This window comes from Vitis vinifera, chromosome 16 (genome assembly GCF_030704535.1).
Source record: "Vitis vinifera cultivar Pinot Noir 40024 chromosome 16, ASM3070453v1".
In the NCBI taxonomy this organism is placed as follows: Eukaryota; Viridiplantae; Streptophyta; class Magnoliopsida; order Vitales; family Vitaceae; genus Vitis; species Vitis vinifera.
The window spans coordinates 26664665-26685515 of record NC_081820.1 but is presented as its reverse complement, the minus strand read 5'-3'; the positions used below and the strand labels follow the sequence as shown (position 1 = coordinate 26685515).

Genomic DNA, 20851 nt, shown 5'->3' with positions numbered 1-20851 from the left:
TTATCAAACAAACCCTTATTTTTTATTTTCTAAAATTTTCATGATCAAACAGGACTATGTGAGAAAAAAAATTCTATTATATATATATATTTCTTTTTATATATATGTTTTTTCTCTGATTTTCTTTTAGCAAACATACCCTTAAAAGAAATTGAATAAATCTATATGAAGAGTTTGGCATACTCCCACAATGAAGATGGTCATGGGCCAAGCAAAATGCAGAGCCCATTTGGGACTTGAACATGGCCATTTCTTATACCAACAGCTAGTGGCTGACTGATCAGCTTCACCCCATCACTATTATCAGCCCAAACTCTTCTGGAGCGGATGGGGATAAGAAGCAGTACTAGTTACTGCATCCATAATTTATTGACCTTAAGCCTTAGTCATGTGGGTGAGCATTTGGTGAAGTGAATTTCCTTCTATTTTCGCCACTTTCTTTTATTTTCCACACAAACAAACAGAACTTGCAATCACAATTATGGAGAATTGGCACTAGGTACTTTGTCTTGTTGCTCATAGGGAACAAACAATGATGGGATTCAAGAAGTCCCAGCAACCCAGCCTCCCAAGTCATCTGCCCGTTCAAATGTACCCTGAATTCAGCTCTTTTGATTAGGTTGAGAAATTTTGGTGAAGAGAGAATCCTTTTTCTTCATCTTATATCACAACTAATCTCTTCTGCATGGTGGGTTCTGCATTTAGTGCATAGAAAACCAAATTGTGATCTTGGTCTTCCTCATTCCAAAAAAGGGGGAGACCCCACAAAAGAAATCCAACCATTTTCAAAGCTCATTTCAACAAATGGGTGTAAGAATTTCAATATTATTTCATGAGATGGTATTTGAATCTCACCAAAAAGCTGAGATGAATTTTACATATTTGGTAAGAGAAACAAAGGAGATATCTCATCTACACACTCTGCACTGCATAAATAGAAAAACAAAAAGCGTAAAAAATCCAAATCCCAACCCAAACAATGAAAAAATAGAATAAAGAGAAAGAGAGAAAGAGAGAAAAAGACCATGAACAATTCAAAAACACAGAGCTGAAAAACTCTAGAAGTAGAGAAGGAAGGAAGAGTTGTCTTGAAGGGAAGAGGGACTGGAGAGACGGAGATTCCTGATATTGAGGGCACCCATATTATGCCTTGGGAGGAACAGCTGCTCTGTCATCCTTGCCAGCACCACGGTGTATTCCTCTAGCAGCTCTGTAATCACAGCCACCATTATCATCTTCTCTTCCTCTCTGAAAGCTTTTGCTCAATGGCTATTTCAAAGGGAGCCCTTCAAGGTTGAGAGGCCAAGTAATGATTTTTCCTTCTAAGCTTCCGGTGTGGTGGTTATATTGAGATTGAAGGAGGAGGTGTAATGAAGCCAAACTTATAAGCTAATGGGATTGACCTACTTTAATTTGTGGTACTTCTCAATCTAGCACACAGAGATCTTAATTATGATTTCATATATTAATATCATAATGAGATTAGTTGTAGTCTGAGTTTTGTCAACTCATTCATCAATTGTAATCATGGTAATGTTTTACTTTCACATGAGACTCAAATGAGATATATACTCAAATCACATCTTTCCTTTTAGGCTGATGATGTGTGGGGTAGAGTGAACTGAGTTGAAGAATCAAGGGTGGAGATGCAGTGGTTTCCAAGTTTGAAATTCAGTGTTGGCACCGGTCTGGCCCTACAACTCCTTGGGACATCAGAAAATGCAAGGTGAGCTGCAGTTGCTTAAAGTAAAATCGTGGCCATGTGCATGTTAACTGTCGTGTGAATTCCTATATAGGGTAAAAGAACCTGTTGATTTCCTAGCTAATTAAGAGCCCTATCTCCACCAACCCCACTCAACATTTTGACTCATGATGTTGTTGAATGTAACTCTCCTGAATAAAACATAAATATCTTATTCGGGTAGTTTGATTGAAACCAATGAGGCTCTCACCATGAGGACCACAAGTTTTCTTGTTTATTTTCTCTCCCTTCCTGTGAAAAAATGGAGACCTCAATTAATGCCAGGGTGTGTGTTGTTGTCTTTACGTCATTTGCAATATTGCTTTCATGTAGGATCCGAATGAAATTTTCTGTTTCAGGGGTCATTATATGTTTCATATCTCAAACATTGTGAACACAACACATGACTCTTTTCCTTGGTGGGGTAACTACATGCCGTTTCACCTTTTAGAAATCACCATCTACTAAATTTCTCTCAGCAAATGATATGAACTTGCGAGTTTGTGATGAGATTTTGATGCATCAGGGTAGAAATCATTCTTCTAACGCGTTGTGGAGCCCTTGAACAGGAAGGGACTATTGGCGCACACCCTTGCTGACCTGTTAGATATAATTGAAAGTGCAAGGACTTTTCACAAAACTTACCAAACAAGGCGAAAGAAGGAAGGAGAAGCAACCGAATTTGTCAAAAAGATATACATTTAGGAAGCCGGAATGCTTGAAGAAACAGTGGTCCACCAACTGATCATGTGGGAAATGTATGTTGGCCAATTTACATCAAATCAAAGTTCTCAGAAATGAGGAAGTTGTGTTTTATTCTTATTTATCCACTTCCAATTTTTCTTTAAAAGGAATATGATCTCTTGAAGACCATCCTCCATGCTTTCCAGCTAAGAGAGCGAACTCTAGTTAAAGTCATAGGCTTGGGATCTTTCACGGGTTCTTCCATCTCCGCGTTGTCTTCATCATTCCAGAACCGGGCTTCTTTCCTCTTGGTCCTCATGGTCGTTAGCACATCATATTTGTTGCATATTCCCCACACTGTCACCTTCTGCTGATTATAATCCACATTCACTGAGTATATCCCTGCACGTCATCCAAATAAAATGAAAACCATATATTTCAAGGACTAGGACACATCAATTGGCCTGGCTTTGGTTTGCTTGGCTGCCCTTCTCTCTTGAATGGGCTGCTGGCCATGGTTGAGACCCCTCCATTAGGTGGAAGCTTGATTCTTGAAGTTTCCCCACTCAATGGGTCAGAGTGATGCATATCCTAAAAATATGTTTACCATAGATAGTAAAGATTAGGATGGCTTCTCTCTGGCCCATGAATAATTGTAGGCATGTGTTTTCACTTTATTTGTCTGGTATGGCATTGGGCTTGGCCAAATTACAAACTTTAACAGAAGTCAGTGCTCAAGCCCAGGACAATTAAGCACAGACCAACCAACCAACAAATCACATGAAAAATGCTCTGAGAGTAAAGAGAGCTATATTGGCATGCATATTTTTGGATTTACCTTTAATTCCGGCTAATGTCTTCTTTACTTTCTTCTCACATCCATATGAGTACAGAGGCACCATCATCTCCACGTACTGTGCTTCCACGTTGTTGGAAGCTGGAACAATTTGCAGGTTCGCCATTGGAACCTTACAGATTATCGATCTTGTTCTGGTCTTGAGCAATTATTATTGTTATTATACTCATGAATGTTAGAATTTCATGAGAGTTTGCCTTTGAAAATGTCTTAGTTAGACTTAGTCTCTGTTTTGCTATCTCTGTTTTTCAGTTTTTCTGTTAGTAGAAGTAGTCATAGCAGCTGAGAGTTTTTAGCATTTTTAGTTTGGTTGTAAGCCTATAAATAGGCATTCTCTTTGGTGAAATAGTGTGTGTGTCTTTCTCCAACTCAGTACTCTAATATTTTCTGAAAGTTTTAGTTCCTTTCTCCAGATTTTTAACAGTGGTATCAGAGCAAAATTCCTACGGGCTGTGAGGCAAAGTTTTTGAGTGTTTTGAGTACTAAACACAGTGAGGTTGAGTGCAAATACTAGTGAGGTTGAGTGATCTATTTTTTCAGGCAACTGTGGTGCAAACATGACTCCTTCTAGCAATATTTCCTCTGTAATTCCAGTGTTTAATGGTGAACACTATCACATTTGGGCTGTCAAGATGAGGTTTTACTTAAGGTCTCAAGGTTTGTGGAATGTTGTGATGTCAGAAGCTGATCCACCACCATTGGGAGCAAATCCTACAGTTGCTCAGATGAAAGCATATGAGGAAGAAAAACTCAAGAAAGACAAAGCCATCACTTGCCTACATTCAGGACTTGCAGACCACATCTTCACCAAAATCATGAACTTGGAAACACCTAAACAGGTATGGGACAAGCTCCAAGGTGAATTTGAGGGCAGTGAAAGAGTCAAAAATGTTAGACTCCTCACATTGAAGAGAGAGTTTGAGTTGATGAAGATGAAAGACGATGAATCTGTCAAAGATTATTCTGGCAGGTTAATGGATGTTGTAAACCAAATGCGGCTTCTTGGTGAGGCATTTACGGATCAAAAGGTGGTAGAAAAGATCATGGTTTCAGTGCCTCAAAAGTTTGAAGCCAAGATTTCTGCAATTGAGGAGTCTTGTGACTTGCAAACTCTCACAATTGTAGAGTTAACCAGCAAGCTTCATGCACAGGAGCAAAGGGTCTTAATGAGAGGTGATGAAGCTACTGAAGGTGCTTTTCAAGCAAATCACAAGGGAAAGAATTCTGGAAACTTGCAAGGAAAGAAGTTCTTCAAGAACAGCAGAGGGAAAGCTGAAGGGTCTTCAAGAAAAGGAAAATTTCCGCCTTGCTCTCATTGCAAAAGAACCAACCATGCTGAGAAAGATTGTTGGCACAAAGGTAAACCTCTCTTTAATTGTAACTTCTGCAATAAACTTGGCCACAGTGAGAAGTATTGCAGAGCCAAGAAAAAACAATCACAACAGCAACCAGAACAACATGCAAGTGTGACTGAAGAAGACAAAAATGATGATGAGCATTTATTTATGGCATCACAAGCACTCAGTTCTCATGAACTGAATACTTGGCTCATTGACAGTGGCTGCACAAGTCACATGACCAAACATCTGTCAATATTTACCTCCATTGATAGATCAGTTCAACCAAAGGTCAAGTTGGGAAATGGTAAAGTTGTGCAAGCCAAAGGAAAAGGGACAATTGCTATCAGCACCAAGAGAGGTACAAAAATTGTCACTAATGTTCTTTATATTCCAGATTTAGATCAGAATCTTCTTAGTGTTGCACAAATGCTAAGAAATGGATATGCAGTCTCTTTCAAAGAAAATTTTTGTTTTATCTCTGATGTACACGGAACAGAGATAGCAAAAATTAAAATGAATGGAAATAGTTTTTATTTGAAGCTTGATTTAGTTGAAGGTCATGTCTTTAGTGCCAAGATTGATGAGAGTGTTGTTTGGCACAAAAGATATGGTCATTTCAACTTGAAGTCACTGAGGTTCATGCAAGAAGCTGGTATGGTTGAAGACATGCCTGAAATCTCAGTTAATGCTCAAACTTGTGAAAGTTGTGAGCTAGGGAAGCAACAACGACAACCATTCCCTCAAAATATGTCCAAGAGAGCTACTCACAAGCTGGAATTAATCCATTCAGATATTTGTGGACCAATGAGCACAACCTCATTGAGCAACAATGTGTATTTTGCACTATTTATTGATGATTTCAGCAGAATGACTTGGGTTTATTTTCTAAAAACCAAGTCACAAGTGCTCTCTATGTTCAAAAGCTTCAAGAAAATGGTTGAAACTCAAAGTGGCCAGAACGTTAAGGTGCTCAGAACTGATAATGGAGGTGAGTATACCTCAAAAGAGTTTAGAGTCTTTTGTCAAGAAGCTGGAATTGTACACCAGCTAACAGCTCCATACTCACCACAGCAGAATGGAGTCTCTGAGAGGAAGAACAGAACCGTAATGGAGATGGCAAGGTGCATGCTATTCGAGAAGAAGCTACCAAAGCTTCTATGGGCTGAAGCAGTCAACACCTCAGTGTATTTGCTTAACAGACTACCAACTAAGTCTGTTCAAAGCAAAACACCAATAGAGGCATGGTCTGGTGTAAAACCTTCTGTCAAGCACCTGAAAGTTTTTGGCTCATTTTGTTATCTTCATGTGCCATCTTTCAAGAGAGGGAAGCTTGATGAAAGAGCTGAGAAAGGTGTCTTTGTTGGTTATGCAGCAGAATCAAAAGGTTACAGAATTTATAGCTTGAGTAGAATGAAAATCGTGATAAGTAGAGATGTGCACTTTGATGAAAACTCCTATTGGAATTGGGACTTGAAGAAAGTTCATAAATGTGATCAAACCACTCCATCTATTCTTGAACCAGCAATAGAAAGTACAATCATTGAAGGTCCACTTGATGTTGAAGCAACTTCAGACACACCAGTGCTTAAGATGAGGCCATTATCTGATGTGTACGAGAGGTGCAATCTTGTACATGCTGAGCCTACATGTTACACGGAAGCTGCAAGATTTCTAGAATGGATTGAGGCCATGAAAGCTGAAATTGATGCTATTGAAAGAAATGGAACCTGGAAGTTGACAGAACTACCTGAAGCTAAGAATGCAATTGGTGTAAAGTGGGTTTTCAGAACTAAATTTAATTCAGATGGTTCAATCTTCAGGCACAAGGCTAGATTGGTTGTGAAGGGTTTTGCTCAAGTTGCTGGAGTGGACTATGGTGATACATTTGCACCAGTAGCCAGACATGACACTATAAGGCTACTACTTGCACTTGCTGGTCAAATGGGATGGAAAGTGTACCATTTAGATGTCAAGTCAGCTTTTCTAAATGGTATACTTCTTGAAGAAATTTATGTTCAACAACCAGAAGGCTTTGAGGTTATTGGCCATGAACACAAAGTGTACAAGCTACATAAGGCTCTCTATGGTTTGAAGCAAGCACCAAGGGCCTGGTATAGCAGAATTGATTCTCATCTGATCCAACTTGGATTTAGGAGGAGTGAAAATGAAGCTACTTTGTATTTGAAACAAAATGATGATGGTTTGCAACTGGTAGTATCACTTTATGTTGATGACATGCTAGTGACCGGAAGCAATGTAAAATTGCTAGCTGATTTCAAAATGGAAATGCAAGATGTATTTGAGATGTCTGACCTTGGCACCATGAACTACTTCCTTGGAATGGAAATATACCAATGCAGCTGGGGTATCTTCATTTCACAAAGAAAATATGCTATGGATATTCTCAAGAAATTCAAGCTAGAATCATGCAAAGAAGTAGCAACTCCGCTGGCACAAAATGAGAAAATTTCAAAGAATGATGGTGAGAAACTTGAGGAACCCTCTGCATATAGAAGCTTGGTGGGCAGCCTACTATACTTGACAGTAACCAGACCTGACTTGATGTTTCCAGCTAGTTTGCTTTCAAGGTTCATGAGTTCACCTAGCAATGTTCACATGGGAGTTGCAAAGAGGGTGCTAAAGTATGTTAAAGGTACAACAAATCTTGGCATTTGGTATTTAAAGACAGGAGGAGTTAAGCTAGATGGTTATGCTGATAGTGATTGGGCAGGAAGTGTTGATGATATGAAGAGCACTTCAGGTTATGCATTTACAATCGGTTCAGGTGTCATATGCTGGAATTCAAGAAAGCAAGAAGTAGTGGCACAATCAACTACAGAAGCTGAGTATATCTCCTTAGCAGCTGCTGCAAATCAAGCAATATGGTTGAGAAAATTGCTTGCTGATTTAGGCTGGGAACAAAGCTCACCAACTGAGCTTTACTGTGACAATAAGTCAGCCATTTCCATTGCTCAAAATCCTGTCCATCATGGCAGAACCAAGCACATAAATGTAAAATTCCACTCCATAAGGGAAGCTGAAAAGAATTCACTTGTTAAGCTGCATTATTGCTCAACTGATGAGCAACTTGCTGACATAATGACTAAAGGACTTCCTAAATCAAGGCTGGAGTTCCTAAGGTTGAAGCTTGGTATGTCCAAGGCAAATCTCAAGGAGGAGTGTTAGAATTTCATGAGAGTTTGCCTTTGAAAATGTCTTAGTTAGACTTAGTCTCTGTTTTGCTATCTCTGTTTTTCAGTTTTTCTGTTAGTAGAAGTAGTCATAGCAGCTGAGAGTTTTTAGCATTTTTAGTTTGGTTGTAAGCCTATAAATAGGCATTCTCTTTGGTGAAATAGTGTGTGTGTCTTTCTCCAACTCAGTACTCTAATATTTTCTGAAAGTTTTAGTTCCTTTCTCCAGATTTTTAACAATGAACTAGTAGTTGGGGATGATGGTTGTCTATATTATATATAAGAGCACTGATGGGGGGCTAGTTCCTTCTTGTGTTCTCTGGAAACAAAGGAGAGTAGGCTGTAGTCTCTTTTTCCTTTCTTTACTTTGTTTATGTTTCTTGATTGATGATGTTGTTTTTCATGCGCCTTCCTGTTCATGCACGGCGGCTTAATTAAGTTAGATAGATTATGAGGTTTGTATTCAAAAGATTCTTTGATTAGGTGATTGTTGTTTGAAGGGGGAATGGGTTGTGACTTGGACAAAGTTAAAGATGTGTCAGCAACTTTGTTGCCTAAGAAAAGGGCTTTGTACCTTTTCATGGGAATTGGATATCTTGAAGTTTGGCTCCCATGTGGTCTGTTTTCCTTATTGAAGAAGTTGCCTCTTCTAAGATTGGAACTTGTGAAACCAAGATCCATATAACCATGACTAGCATCATCATTTGTGCACTCATGGGTGACACCACCATGCACATGCTCAAGTTCTTTCCTTTGCAACAAAACCAAAGTGCCATCTTTGAATTATAGAGTTCTGTTAAGAAACCTCCAAAAATGGATTTGGATCCTCCCCAACACATCACACTTCATCATCTCAGTATAAATCTTTGTTTAGTAGAGTTGTGTGCCATAGGAAAATCACATAAATATCGATCTTTTTACATCGTAGATGACAAGATAGCCCATGCTTCCCACCTTTAGAAAAAGGTAATTAATTGATAAGCATATATACTTGTGAATACATCCAAAGTTGAAAGTAACTCACACCTTCAACACCCAAATATGGATAAGATGCATTGCACATTCATGCTGATATCATAGTCCACATTGATGTGGTTTCAAAACCAATACTTTGTTGTTATTCAGAATCTGATTAAAAGGGGGGAAAAGGAAGGATAAAGGATAAAAAGGAGAGAGCACATATGTATGAGTACTGAGACACAACCCATATTTACGGGTCATGGAGGTACATGCTTCACAGGCACATACAGATAAAACTTTATTTGACCCAATGGTAGAGCCTCCATGGTTTCCCAAAGTGGCCCATTCCTATCTATTTTGCCCCACAGATGGCTAATACCTAATCTCAAACAGGGTAGGGTAGGAAAGTTGTGGTTATCTCCCAGCTAAAACAGGACCCTTCTTGCTTTTTTGGTCACTAACCTTTACTTTCCCTGTTTAATTGTGGTGGGAACTTTGTCATTTAATTTGGGGTGGTGCTCCTCTGAAAGGACAGCCCTTGTGCCATCCCTTTCAGTAGGTACATGGCATAAAATTGACTGCAGAGGGTTCCTTCTCACATCTAAGTTGTAGTGTTTTGAGCCAAGAAATTCAGACATGGTGGTGATAAAAATGGGCAAGGAAGAAAATTTGTTGAATAGTTGTGTGATAATGTTGTTATCTTTAGATGGGATTGTCAAATTTGTTTTATTTTCATCTTTTTTCAAGAATGCAACTCTTAAAAGAACTTTACTACGTGGTATGTCGGTTAGGCGTATGGCATATAAAAAGAGACAAATAGACAGGTGTTTGATGGCCTCACCACCGCCATTGCCACGCAGCATTTGATAAAGGGTCCCATAGTTCTCTTCCTTGCCTTCTGGTCCCTCCATGGGGGCTTCACCATGTGAATCCCACGTCTCTGATTTCTCAGGGAATCTCTATGCATCTCTATTATCCCATCCTTCCAATTGTAACGTGACATCCACAAAACTGGAACCTGCAGATCATGGTAGTTTTTAAGAATTCAGCAACTTGCATAAGGTGCTAGATGACATATATGGTTTTGTTAGTTTATCTTGGCCTCTTGGGGTATGTGTTAGAGGGTTAAAGCTTTCTTTATTGCTCCACACGAGCTTTTATTTTTTTGAGGAAATCTGTTCATCAATGGGAAAAGTATCATCCATCTTTTGATTAGTTAAAGATGACAAATGCCTCTGTGACTTTTGCGATGTAGCAGGCACCTGATACACCACTTTCAGTGTCCATTGTGTTACATTCTTCTTTGGAGTTTATCATCATATTTGTTAAAGAATTATACCAAAAGGACAGCATGATAAATGGATCATGTATAGATTATTTAGTATATAATACATAAGATACAGAATGATAAATGGATCTGATACCATTCATTGACACTCTCCACCAAAGTCCTAAGTTCTCATCCCCAGGCAGTGTATTGAAATTACATCGTAGGATAATAGCTTAATTTACTAAGAAAATTTTGATTATGAGATGCAACAGGCATTGGGGTTCTCATCACTGAAGAGTTGGGGAGGTGGCATTCGCTCAATGACATAGAGCGGTTGATAGTAGTACATCATCCTCTTCATTGTTTCATCATCCATGGGGATCTCTCCAACTTTACCCTCTTCCTTGTTTTCACCACCCTTCTCTTCTTTGCTCTCATTATTTTCACCACCATTGCCTTCCTCACCTTTCTTTGCTTCTTCTGGTGGTTTGCCCTCCTCTGCTTTCTCTGCATTTTCCTCTTTCTTTTCTTCAGGCTTTGTTTCTTCAGCTGGCTTCTCACCCTCTTTGTTTTCCTCCTGCTTCTCAGGTTCAGGCTGTGGAACAATACGTGCTTGTTTTTTGGTGCGTCTGTATACATAATCAACAAGCCTGTCTGCATCCATGGTGCCAGTAACTGTGACTTTACTGGTACTCAGCTCCGTCTCCGCCGTCTGTACTCCTATATTGATTTCCACAAACATCATATATCAAGCACTGAATCATCATACAATCAGCAATAGGATGGTGCAGTTACATCCCAGCTCAGTTTCTTAGAACTTCAAGAAATTCCCTTCTGGCCTACTTTCTTTCTCCTTTCTCAGAAAATCAGGACACACTAATCATATATTAGGAAACACCCTTTGGCCAATTAAGTTTATTAATCTCCATTGCCACCTTTCATTATTGTTCCATGTAGTTGGCCAGTCATAATCCCAGTGGCACGACACGTGTAGAGTCATCTAGGGACTCTGATAGAAAAGCCAAAAAAATATGGAATAACCGAACCTATCCTGAATCTATTAGAATTAATAATCCTTTCTAATGGAATATTTCTGCTTATACACCTTTTTGATCGGTGCATACAGCGATTTGTAACCGATATAAGGGAGTACCTACCTCTCATTTTTAGTATCTTTCTCTTGAGTTGGGCAGCACAGGCCTCACAGTGCATGTTCACATTGAGTTCCACAGTTGTTAATCCACTAACCTGGAGAAAATGGAAAATGCCATCAAATCAGCAGGAGAATTTATTTTATTTTATTTTATTTTATTTTATTTTTCAAAGTAGTTGCTGCAGCAAACCTGTGAACTAACAACTTCTGGCATGGGCTCTCCCTCAGCTTCAGGCAGAGGGGATAAGACTTTAGCTCTTCTCTTGGTTTTCTTCATTATCCTATTGCACACAGCTTGTGGTTCAACTATTCCCTTTATAGTCACCTGGTTTTGAGCCATATCAATCATAACCTCCTCGACTCCTGCAAATGATGACAACAAAGACAAAGAATCAGGTAATGAGAGAGCTGTGAGTGAGCTATATTCATGTTGACAGGAAGAAAGAGAGAGAGAGACCTCTTATTTTCATGAGGGACCTCTCTATCTTCTTGGCACATCCCACACAATGCAAATCTACAAACAAGACAAATGGTAATGGTGGCTTAGGTTCCTCCTTCGGCTCTTCTGGTTTTTCTTCTTTCTTCTCCTCTGCTTTTTCCTCCTTCTTCTCCTCTGCCTCTGGTTTAACTTCAGCTGGAGCTTGTTCCTGCCCAGATAACATTATCAATAAAAGAAATCAATGCAGGACTGAATCATACATAAAAAAATAAGATCCACTGAAAAGAATGAAGTACTCAAGAAACAGAAAAATAATCCTAAAGCCCCATTTCACCTTAGCTTCTTCACCCATTGATTATTCTCTCAAACTGAGAAGGATTCAGTGAAAAATGAGGGAGAGGCCTGAGAAAAGAGAGGAGGCAGCTTTTATACGTAGAAGTCAGATTGTAATGGGCGGTGGGTTGTGCAGTTTTTATCATATAAAGCAACCACACTGATTCCAGAGCACATGCAACACCACTAACTGTTCTGGGTACCTATTACTTAACTATTTCTTTTGGAGTTGTTTTCAATCTCCAAGGCTGAGAAGAAGAGAAAGGGGGGGAATAACAACTGGGCAGGGTCGTCAGATTTATAGAGAGAAGAGAGGAGGGCTGATGAAGCCAAGCAAGAGAGAATGATACATATAATTAAGAAGGAAAGCACTCCCATCACCCACCAACTGGTGAATTTTACATTTTTGTTTATAAGGTTCCATGAGAATGTGGTCAAGTGGCAGACATGTGTGACGAGGTATCTAGGCAATCTGGAAACCAAGTTTGTCCGTAAACTTAGAATGGATCTGGTGTGGGAGACACCACACATCTACAATGACCAAAACCAAGTAGGTCAATTTTTCTGATTAAATCTAATGACCGACATCCATATTAGAGGAAATGGGTCATTATAAAATGATATCAGAACCAATCCCAAACTCCGATGTGACACTTTTTCTGCTCGACCTCATAAGAAATGTTTGTCTATCTGAGTGGTCATGTAATCATGTAGGATAGAACAAGGATGTTGTGTTTGCATTGGTAGTAATTGTATTTAGTAAAGTTCTTCTTACTATGTAAATGTGTTTTAAAGTCATGAGAGTTTATTAGGCAAGAGGCGGGCAACTCTTTTTATCAATATATATTGCCAAAAGTAGCCTTATCATGTCTAGTACTAATAGCCTAGTGCTACATCCTTTCTATACAATTTAGTTGGAAAAGAAGGTATTTTAGTAACTTAGTAGCTGGGGTGAATGAAACTTAGGGATGCTAAAGGGGTTAGGGTTTTGCGTGTAAAGATCTGCATAGTAGAAAGTAGGGATCACATGGGTTGCTGCATTACCATTTAGATCACAAAGCTTCACCCTTTTTTTTCCCTTTTTCAATGGCTTTCCCTTGCTGCTCTTTTCGATAATTGGAAAGTTTTTCTGTTAGGCCTCTCTTTCTCATCAAGTGATTAGTTGTTCTTCAACATCAGATGGGTGGGACATTGTTTCCCTAAATATGAACTCTCACTACCATATACCAAACTGCAACCTACCCTCTACTTAACCATTTAGATTGACAAGCTACATTTCTCCTCCCCCTCAATCAAATCAAAACCAAAACTGCCCTTCAAAGGAAAATCTGAAAACTCATCCCCACCCTTTTGGTTTCTGGCTTTTGTCTCCAAACTTCGATAGAGAAACTTACACCAAGAGAAGAAGAAACCCAACTCAATTTAGGTGTCAAACGTGGAAATGACTCAGCATGGGACAGTAACAAGCACCAACCATGAAAAGATTGGTCCAAGATCTCAACCACTAAGAAATCACCGACCAACCTCTCTCACAGCGTCCAGCCAAAAAGAAGTTAAACCCCAAAGCAAATTTCAAATTTGGTTGACCCCATGTAATATAACCTTCTCCCTTTTTGTATAATAAAGATTATACTGATGAGGGATTAGTGGGGTCATAGAGCTATATTGGATGTGAGGTTAGCTGCATCTTGATGCATCTGCTCAGTCTAGTTATTAGGAAAAAGGAATCATACTCAACCACCCATTACTCTTTTAGTTAATCTCCAATCACTAAAAACACTTAATTTTTAGAACTAATGATTGAACAACTGCTAATTCCCACCAATAGAAGTGGCTATCATTCAGGTACATGGCTTGCAGTCACTGGCTTGAGAGATTACTTTAAGGGTCTTGCCTAACATATCCAATTCAAAGAAAAATGAAGCCCCCATGAGATTCAATCCCTTTCTCTTCTTACAATCAAAAAGTGCATAAAAATCTAGGTGTAAAGGCAAGGATCTGACTCTATCTGGTCTATAAAAGTTCACAGGAGGAGCTTGTTTGGAACAGTTCCATTGAACATTAAGTGATCAGATCATTTTAGGTAGAACAGAACAGACTGATGTCTCTAATTCTTGACAAGAGAGGTGGAGGGGGAAGGAAAAGAGCTATGAAATTCCCATATACGTGTTGAAACCGAAAGTTGAGGGAAGAAAGGAGTGAGCATTACAATGGTGAGGCCCTGCAATTACATTGCATGAGTCATGTGTCTTGATTCTCTGTTGTGCTCTTTCAGTATTTCTTTAAGCAGGGAAACTTTTTAGTCATGCTCTTTATGCTTTCAGAGACCATTTAAATTCTCTATTTGCATGTTGAAAATCTTCTTATTCGGGTACTTGTAGCAAAAGGCAAAATTATTGGGCAAATAAGTATTGCAGGCACTGTTAGTACCTAATGAATTATGCTTCTTTGGTCTGTCCTATTAGGAATTATTGAGTATTTAAAACTATAGGAACATGGAAGCAGCATCAAAGGGGATTTGCTAAATATTTTCTGGTTCCAAAATCATGGAAAGGCACAAAGCCCGTCCTTGAAGGAGAAATAAAAAAAGAAAAAACAGAATCATTGAGGAAAGAAACACATAGAGGATTGTATGGGGGACAAGAAACATCATGAAATGGGGATCTCTTGTGCATGCATCAAGCATGGTTGCTTTCTCAGTTCATTCACATACATTGCATGGATATTTTTACACATCTTCCTGGCCTGGAAAAAAGTATTTGAATGTTGTATTCCTAATCTTTCTGGTTCGTAATGCATTAGGTAGTGATCAATCTTCATAAAGGGGCACACTTCCCTCAATCATGAGTTTTTGATTCATCGGGTGAGGGGGGGCAGTTACCGGAAGACTAGAGAATGAATTTAGGCCAAGTTCAGAGGAAGGTTTAAGCTTTGAAAGACAAGAATGGTGTGCCACATGAAATGGAATCTAGTTGTAATGATCAATGAGAGAAAGACAGAGAGGACATGCCTTGTGTAGTGTAGTAGCAGAATGGGAGTCCCTCATGATCTATAATGAAATCTTTTACTTGAAAATACATATAGAGACAAGGTAAGGCTGGGGCCAGAGGAAAAGGGAGCCATCATTCTATGGATGCTTGGATGCAGTGTATACAAGTAGGACTCATGGGGGGTGGGTCTTCTCTTGTCCTTGGGTTGTGGCCATGTCCACACCTTGTTGTAGCAGTGACTTAAGTGGAGGTACTGGTCAAACAACCACATTATTGTGATTTAATCTCAGGAAAAGCCATGGCTCATAGTCTCATATTATCTGTCTTTTTTTTTCTTTTTTTGGAAAATACCAAGGTATCACAGTGATACCTATCAAACTCCAAATCCGGACCATTAAATGTGTATGGTGAAATGTAAGTTATTGAATGAAGATACAAATAAATAAAACCAAGGGATAAGAGTACAAACAAATGAGATTATAATACAAACAATGAGACTTATGTATATGTAGCACTATTTCATTGATGATGTCTTTTTGATATCTACTAAAAAACGCATATTTCGATATCCCACTGAAAAAGTACAGTTTGATACTGTAGCTAGACCTTTTTTCTTTTTCTGTCAAAATATGTACAGAGGCTTCCAAATGTCCTGACCCTAGGTACCCATCCAGAGTTGGGAGTCCAATTGCAGCTCAAGGGCGGTTCTGCTTTGCCTCCAGACCCTAGATTTAAAGCCTGCTGACTAAACAATGACACACCCACTACAGTTTTGGTTATTGCATTGATGTGGTGAACCTGTCTTGAAGAATATGGGTCCATCTAGATGTGGAGCAACCGAAAGCAAGGATAGGATAGGGTTTTAAATTTCTCAAGGAGTAGAAGCTAAGGAGAGAAAATTGGGTCCCCTCTTGATTTATGCTAGACGGTTAGCTTACATAGTTTCTCAACTAAATCAGGCTATTGTCTAATGTGTCACACATCTTATCCCCATCCATCGTCTTGAGTCAGTCTTTTCCAAATTTCTTTTCTAACTTCCTGATTTTTATGTCTCTAACTTTGAGATCATAAACCAATCAAACACTTTTCTTTTCATCGGTAAATAATGAAATTTTATAAGCAAGCATAAAAAACACCGTACCAAAGTACATAAGAAACACCGAGTGGGAGTGAAAACACATCCAAAAAGAGGGAATGCAAAAAACCACTCTACTTTCTTAGATGACATAACCACCCTTTCCTTTATCTCGTCCCCTCAAATAGTCAATCCCATTAATTTTAATCCTAGTCATAAAATTATTTCGTTAAGGATTAGCCTTTTTATGAAAAAACTTTTTGGTTCTATTACCCTCCTTAGATTTCTACCTCCATGAGCCATGAGGCTTCTTTAGCCCACCTATGATACTCCTCCCTTGCTATCCTACTTGCTTTAATCCCCTTATAAGAAAAGGGCATCCTCCCTCTCCTTGGAGTCCCCAAAACCCTCTTCATTAAAGGCTAATTCCTTCCTAATTGAAGCATTATCCAACACCTCTTTGTTCCAATTTTCAAAATCTGATTTCAACATTTTCACCTTCACAGCAGGATGAAGGCATAAGAGCCTCTAAAATCATACCCCATCCACCACCCTTTAAGCAAGTCTTTGAAGTCTGCCTCCTTCAACCACATATTTTCGAACTTGAAAGGGGTAGAGCCTCTTCTGATCCCTCCACATTGCACACACATCAATTAAATGAAAAAGGAAAAAAATATCTAAATCAATATTTTCTTAGACACATTCATATACTTATTGCATATACAAAACCAGGGGTTCTCCAGTGTCCTCTGAAAATATTAAGGTAGAATGGGATTTTGGTGCTCATCCAGATACATCTCAGCTATAGCAGTGTGAAGTGCTGCCCTAATTGGAAGGACAGCCTCATCAAGAAAGAAGTGAGAGGAGTGAAGGGGGTGAACAGAACCCACTTGCTCATTTCTAACTCCAATGCCAAACATAACTCCAGGGATCACTTCTTGGTAGAAGGCAAAGTCCTCACTTGCCATCACCTTGTTAGCTACCTGGGTATTCTCAGGACCAAGCAGGAGTTTCCCAACCCTCACCACATGCTGATGCATGACCTCGTCGTTAACAACCGCTGGAAGAAGGTAATCTTCTTCTGTTCTGTAAAAATACGCATTACATCGGTGTACAGCTGCCTGCCCTTCAATAACCTGCAGCAAGCTCCATATGTGAACTAGCAGCTTACTCATCTAAATTGTTTGTTCTTTTGAGAGAAACTACTAGTTGATTTCTTCAATGAATAGAAATCCATCCAATATGAGAAAAGTAGAATATAATGGCAGAGATTAATCCCTGGGAAACTCAAAAACAGTCTCTAAATGCAACAATTTACCAACACCTAAGTATGCAGCTTGAAAAACTACGGCAAAGAATTGTGGGAACTGGAAGGATGCTTTGCCTCATTGCTTAATTCTACAACTATATGGCTTCATCACACAAAATATAGCCATGCCAATAGGGTTTAGGGTTTAGGGTTTCAGGTTTTGGGATACAATGAAGGCAAGTAAAAAATGAAAAAAAAAAGATACAAAATTGAGTTGTAAATTTATGATTTATTTTCAGCTGATTTTCAGGGGTTCACAAGGGAAACTGGCGTAAGTTTGAGAAAAAAAATCACCACCAGAAAGCCGATAAACTAAAAGGAGTTACTCAAGGGAGTGTCTATTCAACAGACAAGCCAAAGGAAGGTGTGTTAAATCAATCAAACCATTGTTTGGACTGTGGACATGAAGGACCAGTCTTTACCTCTAATATTTTGAGGAGAAATGAAAGGCAAAAGTGACAAAGTTCAGAATTGGTGCATACCTCTTTGACTCTCTTCTGGAGTTGTTTCAAGCCTTCCGTGGTATGACTCCTTAAGCTTCCTCCAAGCACAACATATGATGGAGTTAGATTCAGTGTTGTCCCTCCTTTGACAGAAGTAACAGACAGTACCTTCCATAGAAAAACTAAGCATTAGCATTAAGACACATCAGAAAATATTCTACATGTTCACATTTCCCATAGACCTCATTTTTTCAAATGAGCAAGTAATAATCATGAAGGATTGTTTTAGAAATCACTCAGACTTGAATAAAATTTGCCTTAAGGCTCCTTCAAAGGGTTCAAGCAAATGTCTCCAGCCATGTTTATAGGTACCAAAAAGACAGATAAAATAGGAACATACTTGGCAGTCCAGGAGATCTAATTCCCTTGAGATGAGCTGTTGCAATGCCAAAATTGATAATGATGCTGCAAGTATTGGATCCACATTAGTGTGGGGTTCTGCAGCATCCCCACCTTTCCCTTCTATTCTTGCTTCAAAGGTGCACACTGCAGCCAGGAGAGGCCCTGAACGAGACGCGATCCTGCCTGTGGGTTTTTCATGAGAAACATGCATTCAAGATATAGCTTCAGCATCACCAAGAGCACCTTCCTTGATCATTTCAAGAGCGCCCAAACCTCCCTCCTCAGCTGGCTGGAAAAGAAATCTCACAGTTCCCTTCAATACAAAATAAGAGGAAGTTACGAAATTCCATCTGTGGTATAACAGATTAATTTAGATAAGTACCTTAAAAAAAAATTCTGCATGGGCATATAAATCAAAGTAGTTAGCTAGAGAGAAAGAGCGAATTACTCAACCAATCAAAACTTGAATGAACCTATAGCTTCTGTAGTAACACTTACTCAGCACACAGGAGAGTTTAATTTTGTGATGCATTGCCATTGAACTTACTAGTAGGTAAATGAAGGAGAGGGAGAGGCGGGGGGGAAAGAGAGAGTTTAATTTTCTGATGCATTGCCATTGAACTTACTAGAAGGTAAGTGAAGGAGAGGGACAGAGAAGAGATTCTCTCATACCGTGAATATGCTGTCATTACATAAGAATAGGGGTTTCAAGCTGAGAGAACAAAATAAGACCAAGAAACAAAGAAAGAGGGCTAATGACAATTTCCTGCAAAGATACTATCCATTTTATGCTATGAGTAAGGCAATGCAACTGCTACTTCCACCTCTTAATTGATATATGGCACCAAGAACAAAAGTTCAGGGTAAGAGGAGCCATTTTCCTCTCTTTGTTCTAATCCAGAAAGAGGCATGGACTATATGGTTCCACTGAAGTTCGCACTGAAGTAAAGCATTTTTAATATCTATTTAGCTTCCTTCATTCCATCAGACTCAAAGAATCAATGAAATAACCTCTCTACCAAAACACAACAGAAGAATCATTTTGTGACGAAAATAGAATCAATAGCCATTTTTTGTTGTGTTCTCAGAGGCTGGCTATATACACAAACATTCAATCAAATAAACACTGAGCTAAAACCCAATAGATGATTTCACAACCTTCAATTCACACATGAACATCAAGGCATTCACTTCCAAGTTCAAAAACAATCATCTTAAAAAAAAAAAAAATAATTTCAAGTATTCTATAGACTCTCCAACCTTAAGTTTATGCTTCCTTTTATTAAGCAACTTGGCAGCACCGAGCAGCATAGTGGTGTGGGCATCGTGGCCGCACCCATGCATTTTCCCATCAATCTTGCTCTTATGCTCCCACTCAACAAGCTCCTAAAAACCATAAAAGCAAATCAAAACAAAACCATCCAACCAAATTCTCAATCTAACTCAAAACTGCTGTGGGTACCTGCAGAGGGAGAGCATCCATGTCAGCTCGAAGAGCCACAACTGGGCCAGACCCAGTGCCAATTTCTGCTACAATGCCAGTCTTGGCAAGTGGGTGTGTGTAGGAGATGCCCAGTTTGTCGAGTTCTCCACGAATAAGAGCACTGGTATTGTATTCTTCGAATTTGAGCTCTGGGTTTTCATGGATTTTCCTCCTTATTGAGACTAACCACTCTGCCTTTCTTGGCTGAGCTCAAAATTTGGGTTGTAGAGCTCTCCTCCTTTAAGCAGAGGCATGCCCCCAACAGAAGCAAAAGAAGAAGAACTTGGGCAATCGAATCACAACCCATCTTTTTCTTTTCTTTTTCTTTAATCTCCTTATGGCAACAACTATGAAACCAGAATCAAAACAAAGAAGAGTGGACCAGTGATTGAATTGATTGCTTTTATGTAGAGAAAACAGAGCCAACCAAAGCATCCACGATGGAAAGCATGAAATTGAGTCTGTTTGACCTTTTTTTAGTATGTGCGTCAACCATGATCAATATATCATTTTTATTTTTGGAAATATATATATATTTGATGAAAAATCAGGATTGATCAACAGACTTGGTCCGTAATTTTGCTGCATTGAAAATAACTATGCTATTATTATTCTCTTTTCATTGGATTATCTCGGAGGAGGGACCAAAAACTGCTAATTGATATAGAGCCATCAAATCAAAACTGCTCCTTTAACAGGTGTTATAATGGCTCTATTTATGGTATTCATATCTATTATTTTGAAGATTTATAATTTTTCTATTTTATTTACTTTCATAAATATTTTAATTGAATTATATGTAATGATCATTAAGTTCAAACTATGAAACAAAGGATTATCTCGGACGATATTGATGATTTATTCTCAAATATCATATAATAAAATATGATACGTGGAACTCATTCAACACTTGATTTATTACTCAACAGAAAATCAGATTTTTAGTTTATTACATTGAATTAATTAGTTCAATCTCGACAATTGAATAATAATAAATTATTATGATTTCAAGCAAATTGATGCATGTATCCTATTTCAATGGGAACTTGGTGAGTTGATCGGCCTATAGGAAGGGTCAATGTTAATGTCTATACTACTTTAGTGGTAATAATGGAATACTTGGCTCATGGAAACAAAGATAAATGGATGTATTCTGTATCTAATAAGTATTAATGCACAATG

At 38.7% G+C, this 20851-nt stretch overlaps 2 protein-coding genes, 2 long non-coding RNA genes and 1 pseudogene across 4 annotated transcripts; 2 read left to right on the top strand and 3 right to left on the bottom strand.

The window, feature by feature from the left end:
• The first annotated feature begins 67 nt into the window (after positions 1–67).
• On the top strand, positions 68–2419 carry LOC109124237 (uncharacterized). Its single transcript, XR_002032160.2, has 3 exons — positions 68–1418; positions 1596–1726; positions 2311–2419. It is a non-coding gene; the product is annotated as an uncharacterized LOC109124237 (long non-coding RNA).
• Positions 2420–2422: 3 nt separating this feature from the next.
• LOC100853393 (heavy metal-associated isoprenylated plant protein 28) lies at positions 2423–3387 on the bottom strand. The gene is made up of 2 exons (XM_019226094.2): positions 3264–3387; positions 2423–2827 (listed from the first exon to the last, which is right to left on the bottom strand). Exons 1-2 carry the CDS (start codon positions 3385–3387, stop codon positions 2586–2588), a joined length of 366 nt encoding a protein of 121 aa, XP_019081639.1. The 3' UTR covers positions 2423–2585.
• A 6737-nt stretch (positions 3388–10124) lies between these two features.
• On the bottom strand, positions 10125–12606 carry LOC100241862 (heavy metal-associated isoprenylated plant protein 9). Its single transcript, XM_002269239.4, has 5 exons — positions 11969–12606; positions 11653–11842; positions 11386–11558; positions 11200–11290; positions 10125–10762 (listed from the first exon to the last, which is right to left on the bottom strand). Exons 1-5 carry the CDS (start codon positions 11984–11986, stop codon positions 10299–10301), a joined length of 936 nt encoding a protein of 311 aa, XP_002269275.1. The 5' UTR covers positions 11987–12606; the 3' UTR covers positions 10125–10298.
• Positions 12607–12700: 94 nt separating this feature from the next.
• Positions 12701–15446, top strand: LOC109124236 (uncharacterized). The gene is made up of 2 exons (XR_002032158.2): positions 12701–14180; positions 14770–15446. It is a non-coding gene; the product is annotated as an uncharacterized LOC109124236 (long non-coding RNA).
• Positions 15447–16583: 1137 nt separating this feature from the next.
• LOC104882248 (IAA-amino acid hydrolase ILR1-like 5) lies at positions 16584–19976 on the bottom strand (annotated as a pseudogene).
• Positions 19977–20851: the final 875 nt, after the last annotated feature.

What these genes read in the sequence shown, in the direction of transcription:
- LOC100853393 (XM_019226094.2), bottom strand. Translation starts at nt 3,387, where the DNA reads ATGGCGAACCTGCAAATTGTTCCAGCTTCCAACAACGTGGAAGCACAG. An exon ending in GACATTAGCCGGAATTAAAG is followed by an intron (nt 2,828 to 3,263) that starts GTAAATCCAAAA and finishes GATGACGTGCAG; the next exon opens with GGATATACTCAGTGAATGTG.
- LOC100241862 (XM_002269239.4), bottom strand. An exon ending in CAGAAGTTGTTAGTTCACAG is followed by an intron (nt 11,291 to 11,385) that starts GTTTGCTGCAGC and finishes CATTTTCTCCAG; the next exon opens with GTTAGTGGATTAACAACTGT. An exon ending in AAAGATACTAAAAATGAGAG is followed by an intron (nt 10,763 to 11,199) that starts GTAGGTACTCCC and finishes AAATCAATATAG; the next exon opens with GAGTACAGACGGCGGAGACG.